This window comes from Mytilus edulis, chromosome 10 (assembly GCF_963676685.1).
Source record: "Mytilus edulis chromosome 10, xbMytEdul2.2, whole genome shotgun sequence".
Lineage (NCBI taxonomy): Eukaryota > Metazoa > Mollusca > Bivalvia > Mytilida > Mytilidae > Mytilus > Mytilus edulis.
The window spans coordinates 17,629,106-17,643,970 of NC_092353.1; the positions used below are offsets into that span (position 1 = coordinate 17,629,106).

At 33.2% G+C, this 14,865-nt stretch overlaps 1 protein-coding gene across 1 annotated transcript; it reads right to left on the minus strand.

Annotated features, from left to right (window-relative positions):
• Window positions 1–3,824: 3,824 nt before the first annotated feature.
• LOC139493539 (protein toll-like) lies at window positions 3,825–7,906 on the minus strand. The gene is made up of 2 exons (XM_071282031.1): window positions 7,788–7,906; window positions 3,825–6,314 (listed from the first exon to the last, which is right to left on the minus strand). The coding sequence occupies exons 1-2, from the start codon at window positions 7,803–7,805 to the stop codon at window positions 4,023–4,025; spliced, it is 2,310 nt and encodes a 769-aa protein (XP_071138132.1). The 5' UTR covers window positions 7,806–7,906; the 3' UTR covers window positions 3,825–4,022.
• Window positions 7,907–14,865: the final 6,959 nt, after the last annotated feature.

Sequence of the window (14,865 nt, forward strand, 5' to 3'; positions counted from 1 at the left end):
CAAAAGTCTATGAAATGGTTATGTCTGACCAGTTAACTGAATTTTTTGAGAACATATTTCATGCTTTTTTATGTGCATTCAGAAAAGGTCATGGATGTCAGACAACTTTGCTGAGACTCCTTGAGGATTGAAAAACAGCTTTGGATAATAATATGTATGTGGCAGCTATTCTTATGGATCTTTCGAAAGCTTTTGACTGTTTACCTCATGCTATTCTTTTAAGTAAATTATCTGCCTACGGTCTCTCTTCTAAATCAGTGAAATTACTTCAAAATTATCTTACAGATCGTAGGCAACAAATCAAACTTCAGGGAGTACTCAGCAGTTGGGCTGACATCCAGAAAGGGGTACCCCAAGGCTCAATCCTGGGGCCCCTATTATTTAATATTTTTATAAACGACATATTTTATTTTATTGAACATGGTACCTTGTATAATTATGCAGATGACAATACTCTGTCTTATGCTGACAATGATTTTGATAATTTATTATGTACACTCGAAAGAGAAAGTGCTGTTTTAATTGACTGGTTCAGATTTAATTGTATGCAGGCAAATCCTGACAAATTCCAAGCCATTGCAGTTGGAAATAAAACATTTGCAAAAAAGCCTGTTTTTAATATACAGTCAGCAAAAATATCCTGTGATGAGATTGTCAAACTTTTGGGTATTGATATTGACTATCAACTTAATTTCAATCACCACATTAAAAATATTTGTCGTAAAGCATCCCAACAACTGAATGTTTTAAAGCGCATTGGCTGCTACCTTACTAAATTGAATAAACTTACAATTTTCCACACATTTATTTTATCTAATTTTAATTTTTGTCCTTTGGCATGGCATTTTTGCAACAAAAATAACACCACCAAATTGGAAAAAAATCAGGAAAGGGCTTTACGATTTATATATGAAGACTATGTTAGTTCATATGATGAACTACTTTTACGAGCCAAGGTTCCATCACTGAAAATAAGACGTATGCGTAACATGGCTATTGAGTGTTTTAAAATTTTACATAAATTGTCACCACCATGCTTACATGATTTAGTTGTTTTGAAAGACTGTAAATATAATTTTAGATATTCTAATATTGTAGATATACCTAGGGTCCGAACAACAACCTATGGTAAGAACTCTTTTAAATACACAGCTGCTGTTTTATGGAATGATCTACCTGATGATTTTAGAAAAATTGCTAATTTTAGTCAGTTTAAAAATATTTTAAAGTCATGGAATGGAAATGACTGTAAGTGCACAGTTTGTGCAGACTTTTAGTTTATATATTATGAAAATTTATTTACCATCTAGATCATATCCCAATTTTTCAATTTTTTATGCTAAGCATTTTTACCAGCTTTTATGCCTAGTTTACACTTATATGCTTTTAGCCTTAATACCTAGCTTATGCTTATATTCTGCTTTTAGTGCTTCATTTTTGTGCTGTGATTATTTATTGCATGTGTACCTATATTATGTATTGTATTGTTGTGGATGTTGTACTGTTAAATAATGTCTCATGTGTCGGTTAAAAGCTCATTAGAGCTTATGTTTGTCTGTGTTTTATATACCATTCCGACTCTAAATAAAGCTTATTTATTATTTATTTATAACAAATAGCTTATCGCCGAAAATATATGCCTTCTTATGATTTTTCCGCTGTTGTTTCATTATTGGACTAAGCTTTTTCCGTTTTTCAAGTACAACCTTTGGATAATGGGGGCTTATACCAAAATTTGTGTCCTTTAGGCGATTCGATACACTGCGGACATACTCCCTGTCGGACATATCGCAGAATTTAGCCACGATTGGTCTAGGCTTTGACGCGTTAGTGTTGGGTGTTCCTAATCGGTATGCCTTTTCAATTTTAATGTTGTGCCTAGCATTTTCAATGTTGAGAAATTGTTCACAAAAATTAAGCACTGTGTCGATACAGTTTTCACTCACTTGTACCGCGTCACTCTTCTTATCCACTGTTCCCGTTGCACCCCCTTATTTTCATCATTTGTTTCAACATTGTCATATTTTTCTTCCAGCGCAAAGAACAGAAGGTTTTGTTTCAGATTATCTGTTTCGATGTCTATCAGTTTGTCTCGGACAAATATTGTGTCCGTTTTTGTCGTCTCAATACCATTGTTGATACAATCAACCCTCTTTATAAGGGCTATGTGTTCATCTTTTATATCTGATAAAAATTGTGCACGTTCTTCCAACTTGCTTATTCTGTCTTTGCATTGGATCACTTCGTTATCAAGTTTATTGTGTTTTGTGTCCATCTTTTCTAAACGTTCTTCAATTTTATCTAGAGTGCTTAGTTTTTTCTCGACTCTTGTCATACGATGGCAGAGCTCTTTGAAATAATTTTCAATTGCGGGTGGTATGGGGCATTGGTGTTGTCATCATCGGCGGAGGGTACGACATGTATTGGGGCATACTTTGAAATCCCATAGGTGTACTTGTCATTTGTGTGTAACTTCCTTGATTTAGTGAGTTATTCATTGCCATACTTGTATATTGATCGGAACTTGAGTTGTCTTCACTAAGTGTGTCTGAACGTACCTTGTTTTTGTTGTTGTTTTCTTTGTTTACGTCCGTACACTGTCTTTTGTTCACTAAACCAGATAGGTCCGATGAGGAAGAATTTTCAGATTTGTATTTGTGTTTTTGAGCTGTTGATGACCGTGGACGATTTCGCTTTCTCCCGGGCATCACTTACACTGTTTTTGTCACAAATTGAGTTCATTTTTCACACAGGAAACTAACAGTAATCCATATTTTTCTCAGTATTTTTCAGCTATTTAAAATTCCTGCCATTTTCACTGACATCCTTGCTATGATAAATAAAATCAACGGAAAAAAATAATGTCAACGTCATAAATAAGGAGAGCCATATATGCGGTCAGTGACTGTACATCAGAAATGACAGAAATGATTATACAGTCAATGCATTTTGACTACGCAATTAACACAGCTACAATATACAAAAAAATATACAGTCAAGCAGAAGACATATGTATTCTGAAGTAGTAACTTCAGTGAGAATCAGACAATCGACTGACAACGTCCACCTATTTGTTAAATTACACGAATTGCACCCTGAAATCATTAAATGGTTACTATTGCATATGACTTGTTTACATGTGGAGTTAAAGTATTTTCAGGCAAGTGACTATCTCTAAGTCATTGTCAAAGGTTTGCCTCGCCAATTTCTGCAACCAGTCGTGTTGCATCTCGTTGTCATTGTCATTTCAGTAACCAGTCTCCCGGTTACAATACAAAATAAAGGTCTAATGGCATATCAAATCTATTTTGTGAATGTTTCAATTCTGTATGCTTGTATTATGACTTCTACATTGTACTGTTTGTTCCATCTGGTGCTGCATTATTGTATAAAGGCTTATTGAAATGACAGCAATAAACTCAATAGGCATATGATTTTGCGTTTTTGAATGGCATGTAGTGATTTTGTGTGATCATGGCTGAGATTTATGTAATATGAATATCCTTTCTTTTCCAATGCTATAAACATACATTTTATTTGTGCCTATCACAAGTCAGGACCTAGTTACCTTTGATAGTCTGGTAGGTTTTTTTTTTTATAATTTGGGTTCATTTGTATGTTTCGGAGTTAAGTGTGACGTCCATTTTTGCTGAACTAGTATACTTTTTAACGGGTACGCTGGATCCCGCCTCTGGTTGCAGGATTTTCACGCTGTGTTGAAGACCAACTGGTGGCCTACGGTTGTTCATTGCTCGGGTTGTTGTCTTTTCGACACATTCCCCTTTTCATTCTCAGTTTTATTATATATAGGTTCATGCTATTAACATCCAAATTAACATTTTTATTTCAAATTTATCATTATATTGTGAATTTCAAAGTTAGCTACTGCATTCAAATACGTTTATAACTTTCTATGCCTCTTGGTGATTTCTATTTTATCTGTCTATAAGTAAGGCTTCGTCGACGCTAAAACTGTTTTCCACTATCTGATTGTTATACGTTGAACACTAATAGCAAACATTTTATTTCGATCTTATTATCTGCTGTGGATTCTTAATTTCACTGCATATTTTATACAATCCCTTATATGGTCCAGGATGGATTCGATTTCTTTTGGTTTTAAGTTTTCGACAAAAAAGCTGTTTTTCGATATCTGATAACAGCTTACTATTTGTGTTGAAAAATTCGAAATAATAACTGAGTCTAACAAATGCCCTCATTCTATCGTCCTCAACGTGTATCGGTTCCATATCATCGAAGTTGATAACTATAAGTTGTTTATATTTATTTTCCTTATAGGAATGCCAAATGTATTTCCACTCTGATCTTAAATTTGGGGAATCTAAAAAGCTCTGGCTTAAAAACACTATGAATGTTGCACTCTGGGAAATTTTCCGACAAATGTCTTCTTCTCTTGGGTAACCTAGAATACAATCTCTCAATGGATAGAATACCTTATAGCCCCTTTTCTCTAGATATCGAAGTAAAACTTTACTCATCCACACTCTCAATTCGTATATTTCTCCGTCAAAAGAAAAGTAAGCATCATATATAAGATCATCTGAACATTTTTCATAACTTTTGTTAAATTTCAACCATTTTTTACGATAAATTAAGAAAATTTCATATCGGAATTTGAAACACAAAAGTGAAATGACAACTGCGTGAGTTGACATTAATGCCAAGATAAAACTGTAAAATGTAGATTTGAAACCATTATCATCTTCAGGGCACACTTGGTCCCTGGTCAAATTGCTAGGTGCTATATATTTAGAGCCTATCTTGCAAAGAATTTCCTTTCCAAAATAACAACCATGATTTATTTGTTTTTGTTTTTCTATCCATCTTTTCATCCACCAGGAATTACAGTCACAATCGATAGAAATGTTTCCAATCTGAGTGACACATGGTGCTAGGTTTTCAATTGATCTGTTTATTGACACAATGGGGTTGTTCAGCAAAATCAGCGACGTAAGTTTCTCTGCATCGAAAGCTGTGAAATCTATATCCGAAAAAGTGTTATTTGATAAATCTAGTTTCTTCACACGTTTGAGATAATTAATTGTGCTCCAATTTGATATGGGTTTGAAATTATTATTCGATAAGTCAATCTCAAGATTGTCAAAGTCGGGCAACTCTGGAAATGTGGACAGGTTAAGTCCAGAACAATTAACTACCGTTCTTTTTTGTGAAGGCTGATAAAAACAATTACAACCAAATTGAATTGGACATTTGTCTGACATGTTTAGATTGCATATTAGTAAGTCGTACTTGTGTTTGAAATCAATTATCGAATAATTTGTCAAATGTGAAGGCTCGTTGCACTTAGCATCATATTGATCAGTCATCGTCGGATAGCGATCCATATGTTCTAAGGCTTTGACTAAAAAAGGATAGAACTTACAGTCGCAATTCCATAGATTATTCGTAACATCCATCCCATAATTCTTTGTAAGTTTAGCAGTAGAAAGCACATCCGGAAAACCAATCTCTGTTAAATTTGGAAACCATCTGAAGCTATTATATTGCCATTTAATTATTCCGCCATCGACCATTTCTTCTTTACAACACTTCCAATTAAGTTCGTTACTTAAATGCTTGATTTGGTTATGGGAATAATCTATCAAAGCAAAAAACTTCTCCAAAATCGCAATTGTAATATCAACAGATTTCAATTGGTTATAGGACAAATAGACATGCATTAAACTACCTGGTTTGATAGAAAATGACAGTGGGTCTATATGGCCTATTCTGTTGTCAGAGAGATCAACAAACCTCAAATATTTCATTTCTGTAAAAGTTGAATTATTTACTGATGTGATCTTGTTTCCCTTTAAGATAAGTTTGTCTAATTTAGATAGACATCGTAAGTTTGTTATTTGCCTAATACTATTGTTGGAAAAATACAGGTTTACTATTGTTTTGAATGTGCAAATATTTATTGGCATTTTTGAAAGAAATCCGTTTGGATGTACGACCTCATAAAACAACAATGAAGTTGTGTTGGTGTTGGTATTATATAGGACTGCTTTTCCAGTTCGACTTAAATATTCTACATGTAGCTTTCCAACAACATGATGCCCCAATGGTAAATCCCAGATGGGTTTTGAATAATGAAAACAACATCTGTTATAAAATTCCTCGATATCCTTGTTTGTTCTCATTTTGAAAGTATCATTACAAAATTTGGGACAAATCCACTGGGTTGAAACGACACTTTCGTGTGTCCAGTTTTGCCAGCCAGTGTTTTGTGTACTCTCCAATATTGCTTTACTTTCATCAGGTAAAAGTATAAGAACAATGCAAATACACATCTGTAAACAAAATAACATCATTAATTACTCTTCATAGCATTATTGCAAAAAACCTGATTTGATAACTATTACACAGTGTTATATAATTTAGACAATCAAATAATAAGATTAGACAAATCTGACCCACTGGCCCATGACACTGATGACAGAGACATCGTAACAAGTACAGTATAGATTTCTCACTCTTGATATCAAACTACACAATTTATCTTTCCTGTTGTCTCAAATTATTTGATTCCGCTTTTCAATTAGCAAATAAAATTGGTTATTCTAAAACTAACCTTTTATCTAATTTGAATGAAAAAATGCTGTTTATATATTTCGTTTACTTGAAATCAATTTGTATTCTATTCTTTAGCCAAGACGACATTTATTCGTGCATTTATTTTGAGAAAAATTCAGTTAAATACATGGCTACATGCATTCGGTTCAGTGAAAGCAGAGGAGATGACTGTCGAGTTTTGAGATGTAGATTGTGCATAGTGATCTGGTATTGGCTAAAGAAGGCAGAAAAATGTAAAAAAAAAAGGCCTTTGTGTTAGAAATTATAATAAAAACAAAAAAAGTGGCTTCAAAATGGTTATAACATCAGGTATACTGAAAAGATTAACTATTACAAAATATTATTATTAGAAAACTTAATTGAAAACCGTCCAGTGACAAATAGTTTATATATACAGGACAACAAAAAATCAAACATCAAATCAATCAGCAACATGTGTCGATTAGGGTGGAGACCGGGGATTTTGATTACTACAGGAGATTACCGGCCCCTTACATAATGCACCCCGTTGTTTGTATCATGTAAAGCGGCAAATTAACTTCCTATTCCCTCGGTATAAAAATATGATGTAGTATAATTACCATTAAGACAATTGTCTTGCTGATAACAAATGACTTAAATATAATCAACAATAGCATGGGTTTTCAGAATTTAAGTGTTGCAATTTATTCATACACCAGATCGCCTATTTAGTTTATAACTTATGAATTTAAGAAATCGATACAAAAAAAAAACTCCTACAAATTTATCTCTTAATTTAGGGTTCATTACGACATTGGGAAAAAGACTTTATATGTCGAATGTAAATTGAGAGGCGGTTGTATGGAGGTCCAGCCTCCCTCTTCCCCCTTATAGAGTTTTATATGTGATAAATGCATTGATGTTTTGTAAGTTTCACTCCCAGGCAACGTTTGCCTTCAAGGACTCCTTCTTTTCAAAATCAGCACTGGAAATCTGCATACTCAGGTATGCCATGTACATGTAAATAGTATATTTACGGCCCATCAACCTTTAATGTACATAGAAGTACCTGTACACATTATTGCATCATTATTTTACAAGCCTATTCGTTATAGTACTAACCAATAAACTTCATATAGTATAATAATACGATTATGTTAAAGTTCTTATTACTCCGATTGAAGAAAAAAATAAAAATGAAAAAAATATATCATAAAAACATAGTATACCTGATAAAATATCCTCATTGCGATAATTTTTATCTGTAGAAAAATGTCACCAGGCTTTTGTCTAATTCTTTTAAACAAGGATGTCACGTTTTGCTTTACACGTAACGAGTCGTAGTTTGCTAGAGATAACGGGTATTTTTTCAGTATAAGAATGTGTAAGAAAGTGTTTGTTTAATGTATCGATTTACTTTATTTCACCAATATACTACTTGTGCAGTGCAATTGAAATTGTTTTTTAAAATATAAATCTTAATCTGAACATGTCTAAAACAAGAAAGTTATTGAACACTTGAATAATAGATACTGCTACTTGTTATATACAACCCGGAAGTGTTGATATAAAGACAATTTATAACTTTTATCCATGTTTATTCGAAAGTCAATGCCGAGTCTTTTGAAGATAAAACGCACGTATGGCGTACAAAATCTATGAAAATTTTACTTATTAAATATACATCTTTGGTTTATTGCTACAACTGCCCTATTCGCCAAAACTGATAAGTTCGCTCACTTAACATTTTCGTTCAGATAAATTACATATTATATGTATATGATCGTAGAATGTAGGACAGAAAGTCACAGGACAAAAAGTCACAGACAAAAAGTCACAGGACAAAAAGTCACAGACAAAAAGTCACGGACAAAAAGTCACAGGACAAAAAGTCACAATTCATTTTTTTCTGATTATTTTCTTTAAAGGAAAAAAACTTATTTCTACAAAAATATTTTTGTATTTTTCTTAAACTGTTGTATATATACCATCTTTGTGAACAAAATTAATCAAAAATATATCAAAGATAATCAAATAATTGTTAAAAAAACAAAATGTCAAAGTGACTTAGCACTTAAATGGCTTCATGGTGCCAAGAAATATATTTTTTGCATGATTAAAATTAAATAAATCTTGATTTTTCAAGTATAATGACACAATTCCTAAACTTTAATTTGAATATATGTATTAAAAAGTAAATATTTCAAGATATTTCTATTATATATTCAAACAATTGTCAACAAATTATTTGTGACTTTTTGTCCTGTGACTTTTTGTCCTACCAAATTTGTGACTTAGTGTCCTGTGACTTTTTGTCCTGTGACTTTCTGCCCGTTTACCATGATCGTAATCGTATATGTAAAAACTGTCATGTCAGCTTATAATTGTTACTCAAGAAACCTAGGGTGGTGTTCTCGAAACTCTTAGGACTAGGACGTGACCTAAGTCCATCATATCACATGTATTTGTCCTAAGTCGTGTTCTCGAAGCTCTCGTAACTTATGATACATCGCAGTTTTCGTTCTAACTTTAGGACACCTAATTAGGTGTCTTAGGATCATCATATCTTCATCCTAACATAATAAAGTTTGGATTTCACTTTTTTATCCTTTTTTTTTTACCCTGAAGATGACCATGAAATGAAACACACCATCGGTTTTAACTTGAATATATATAACCAGGAAGATTTGGACAATTAGGACTTAGATATAAATTAAGATCAGACAATATATTTTAAGTGCTATAGTGACAATTTATTAATCCTTTTATCAAACCTTTTACATTTCTTTGTGTCTAATTAATTCTATTGTTAAATATATGTTTGTCGTGATGGAAATCACTCTGACCATGACAAGTTAATCCGTTGGACACTAATCCTTTTCTATAGTAACTGTTTTTTATATATGCTTTTGTATGATATTTTGTAGGCAGTTTAGGTCTTAGGTCTGGTACTGTCCGGACCTTGCTAATAAAGTTTAAAGTATTGGTATTCCGTCTTTGCATCACTATAACACGGAAAACGCCCGGTTATATATTGGTGGAGGTACCTGCGGCACGATCCGAGCTAGTTCCCCCAAACTAGTAAATGGATACTTTCAGAAGCAACAATATGGAAGGATTCTGGAATTACCAGCCTTGCAGAAATGGACATCCGTTTCCGTTGAGAAAAGCCGATACCTGTTTGGACTTTCTATGCAAATATTGCGGTAAGACATTGAACGTTTTCACCTACCATCAGTGTTATGCAGTTAACGCTTATTGTTACAAGTGCAGACATCCTGGACATTTTGCCCGTATGTGTAGTTTTCACGTGAAGTCATATGAAAACCCAAAACCGAAGAAGAAATCAAAGTCGAAATCCAAAATTCAGAGAGACAGTGACCGTATGAGAACGTTTATCGAGAAGAAACAAATGTCTCAATTTCCGTTTCAAGGACTCGTGGACAAGGAACTCTCCGTTTTTACGTGCTCCATACAAGACGAATCCGCTAAACAGAACCTAAAGAAGTTAAAAGTTTCTCACAGTAACTCGTTGAAAGAAATAGCTGTACTCAAAAGTGAAAATTCAAAATTGGATACCGTAGTGAAAGATAATGTGATATTAAGGAACAATTTGGACAACGTAAATTTGGAACGTTTAGAACATGGCCGGATAATTCAAAAGATCGAGCTGGAGTTAGCTGAACATGCAAGTGGAACTCAAAATTTTGAAATAGAAATAATGCGTTTGAAAGAAGAAAACCGTAATTTAACCAACGCCAGACAGCGCTTAACAATGGAGTTTAAAAATACTGACATGCACTACAATCGCATCTTAAATGATATGGAAGCCGAAATTCAGAGACTGAGGGAAGAGAACGTAAACAGTAGACACGAGATTCAACATCTAGATATAAAACATTCAAACCGAGGTGTGCGTTCGACCCTTGCAATTTGCTCGCGTGGCAATTCGCAGCAACATCATCGGCGTGGAGGAGGATACCCACGACGATAACAAAATTCATTCGGCCAACTCGGAGACCGAGTTTAGGTGGAGTAGTGGCGAATATAACCAGGAAGATTTGGACAATTAGGACTTAGATATAAATTAAGATCAGACAATATATTTTAAGTGCTATAGTGACAATTTATTAATCCTTTTATCAAACCTTTTACATTTCTTTGTGTCTAATTAATTCTATTGTTAAATATATGTTTGTCGTGATGGAAATCACTCTGACCATGACAAGTTAATCCGTTGGACACTAATCCTTTTCTATAGTAACTGTTTTTTATATATGCTTTTGTATGATATTTTGTAGGCAGTTTAGGTCTTAGGTCTGGTACTGTCCGGACCTTGCTAATAAAGTTTAAAGTATTGGTATTCCGTCTTTGCATCACTATAACACGGAAAACTCCCGGTTATATATATAGAAATAATGCATTATTTTAAACTTTGAACTTTGTTTTTACGATAACACTACCAATGCAATTCTCATTTCAAAACAAATTGTTTTCCAGTTTAATAGTACGGTGACCAAGTAAGGAAAAGTCGCATATTTAAAGAGTTTAATTGTCATTCGGACTATACGGCTGTAAATCACAGTATTGGTAGTTCAAAGGTTACACTTCACATTTTGACTTGTCGTCAAAAAATCGTACGGTGCAATTTTTGTAAAATGGGCTTTGAAGTTCGTTCCCTTACTTTAAAGAAAAAAATACTTTCAAAAGATTTTTGGCCTACATTCTAAAAGAACATTCGGGATATGCTTTTTGTTATTATATACATTGTTGTAACACATTATTTTAACAATTTCAAACAAAGTTTAGCAAAATTAATCCGTTATTGAGGAGTTTTTGTAAAAATTGAATACTACGAATTTTTTGCATTTAATAGAGTACGTTTCAATTCATTTTCATCATTTATTTTTACGCAAAATGTAAAATACACAACATTTATATGATATTTCAAACCTTTATTGAACAACAATTTCAAAATCATTTATCTCAGAAGCATTATTTCAACTTGTGCATTGAAACAAAATATTCACTACAAATTGAAGATACAGGTTTTCCACTTGAAATTCGCCTTGTAAAAAAAATTGAACCGGACCGATACTATTATTTTAATCTATAAATGATATTTTGTATCACAACGATTTTTCATTGCTAACATTTGTTCAATTCGATTTTTTTTTTTGGATAGTTTATGGTCCCATTTCGTGTTGGTTATCGTGTTGGTTTTTTTTTTGTGTCTTTTTAAAATATTTCATATTTTCGTATGTTTATTTGATATGGGTTTTTTTCTTTTTATATATTTCAAAAATTAAGAACCAAGTCTGAATTTGGACATGTTGTTATCTGGAAAATGTTTGAACTAGGAAGTCCTTTACGATAAGGTTCTAGTAGTTAAAAAAGACAACACATGGCTTTTAATTTTGAAAACTGTATCGTATGACAGAGAAAAAGTACTGAATCAGTCCCCTCCTTTACTGTAAAGAGTAAACGTTGCTTCTTAAGTTCTGTTGAAAGACTAAATGATGGAATCTGCCAACAATGTGTTGTATAGTATGGGTCGTTTGTTGAACCTGATTTGGTGAACCAATTCAATTCTGATGCCTCGTGTGCACTTTCCCTACCTTCCTTTGGCCCATCACTCACAACTTACACCAGTCTGAGAGGTGGTATGGCATTGCTTAAATGTATTGATGATAACAAAAAAGCAAACAAAATGGTGACCTTACAGGTGACTATTATAAAAGTATGACCCAATGCTTTTCGCTAGCGCACACAGTAGCAGACATATTTTTACCGCTACGACATGAAAAGCTCAATAAAGTTGTCTGTTGAAAAGGAAAGCCGCACAAAGAGTTCACCTTCAACCAAAGTGTATCAGATTATTGAAGGGAGAAGGATACTGACTAGAAGAAGTTTCTTTCTGTTAAAGAAAACCAACAGGCTCTCCCTAATTTCTTTGGTAGTTTTTCTTGTTTAAAACTATGACAATTCCCCTATGATTCCACCTTATAGTGAGCTTTACTCAGCTGGAACGTTTGTAAATCCGAAATTGTCGAAGTTATTTCAGACAATAATGTTAATGACTGTTGTAACTTGCTTAGCTCTCACTAAGGGCCAATACTCGTATGATAATTAATGCCTTATACTTTGACATGAAGTTAACAGAAAAGGGAAAGAGCGACACAATAATCATAAGGACCTCTGATACGGGTGTGATTGTTCTGTGTGTTCACTACTGCAAACAAATGACACATGCATGCAAGTTGTAGGTGCAGTTGAATGTGTACGGATTGCTATATAGTTTAGTCTTACATGAATGATTTATTAGTTGTTGGTGGCTTTGAACTAGCTGTCAGATAACTGCGAGTACTCTCAGATCTGTTCCTAGTGTCTTTTTGTTGTTTGGATGTACAAGTACCCGGCTACGTCCAATTGTATTTTTATCCATCTGATGAGTTAAGCCTTTTTCAACTGATTTTTATAGTTCGTTCTTATATTGTACTGTTATACCACTGTCTAAGGTTAGGGGGAAGGGTTGGGATCCCGCTAATATGTTTAACCCCACCACATTATTTATGTATGTGCCTGTCCCAAGTCAGGCGCCTGTAATTCAGAGGTTGTCGTTTGTTTATGTGTTACATATTTGTTTTTCGTTCATTTTTTTTTATATAAATGAGGTCGTTAGTTTTCTCATTTGAATTGTTTTTACAAAAGACTTGAAAGGACACACACGACTATTGTAGTTACAGAGCTTTGGGAGTACTGACGAAGATGAAACCCTTGTTTGTGTAAGAATTTAGTTTCGAAGATGTATGATCTGAGGAATGATCTCTTTAAATCATTCCATCACGATATGAATGAAATTCGCGTCAAGCTTGCCACCAGTAAAAAAGTATGTTTAGACCGCATAAAACATTGCTAAACCCCCTGTTCCGTCACGTTTAGAATACGGTTGGCGAAAATTAATTATTTCATTACACCCCGTTTATTGTAAAGGGCATATGTCAGCAGAATTCTTGCAGGATCTTTTGTGTTCATGTTAGGGAAAATCTCCATGGGAAAAGTGTTTGTTCACAACAAAACTTTACATGTACGGAGCTTTGCCTCTTTCAAGGGTAAGAATTGTGTAGAAATTTCTTGACAGATGAATCAGAAGATACTCCTGGATGAAATGTGTTTTCTGATCATTTTGATTGGATTTTTTAATGTTCTTCGAGCTAATTAGTGGTTTTTGGTTGCAATGAATTACATGCATGAGCTTTTTCAAAATAAACATTCAGGATAGAAGGCTTTACTTGAAAACAACATTTATCTTTTATTACTGAGGTTGAATGTCACCCGCGCGGCAAGGTGACTACTGAAACTTTAACGGAATTTGTATTGATCTTGTATAATAGAACAAGTGTTGAAAAACGCCAATTTTCAGAATTAATCGATTACTAAGTAATATGTTCCTTTTTTTTTTTTTACATTTTCGAGATAATTCATTTTCAATTGATTTAAAATTTAACACAAAATGCTGCTGATATCTTTCAATTTTGAAGATAAAGAAGGAAAAAAAGAAAACAGTATGTTGATCTTTGACCTTAATTTATGCAAAACTGTTACCACATTTCTTTTTGACGACATCGATATTCCAAAAGTACTCATTTTTCCGAATCCAATGATATATGATATAGCCATATAGTATATTTGACGATTAAATTTTCAAAATATTGGGTCTGGTCACCGTACTATAAATTTCAATCCTTTTTGATATAATTTCAGTATTACATTTAAAATCATGGATTTAATTCTATACATGTAATTATAAAATTCGTAAACTATTTTTATTAATTGGTTTCGTTATTAATAAATGTTTTATCAAAAAATTACTCTAACGATTTACAATTTCGACTTAAGATATGTTTCTAAGGATGTCTACGTCTGAGATAGCTTCGAGACACAACTTAAGAGTGTCCTAAATTGATCTTAAGTCCATCCTAAAATTTGTCTTATCTATGACTTAGGATACTTTGCAGAACATAACAATGCTATGATAGAATTTAATCTATGATTTTCATATTAATAGTTTGTGTTAAGTGGCCAAATAGCAAAAACCAATTTCCAAGTGTATGAACCCACAAAATTCCACATAAGTGTTGAGAACAGTCTACTGTGAGACAACCAATGCTGTCTCATTGACCAGAAGTGATAACATTTATAGCACTAGAGTATCGAAGGAGTCACTCAACATCACTCAACTTGTAAAAATATGTGTCATTAAAGTTATGAAAATATTTTTGCTTGATCAGATCCATTATGGTTTCA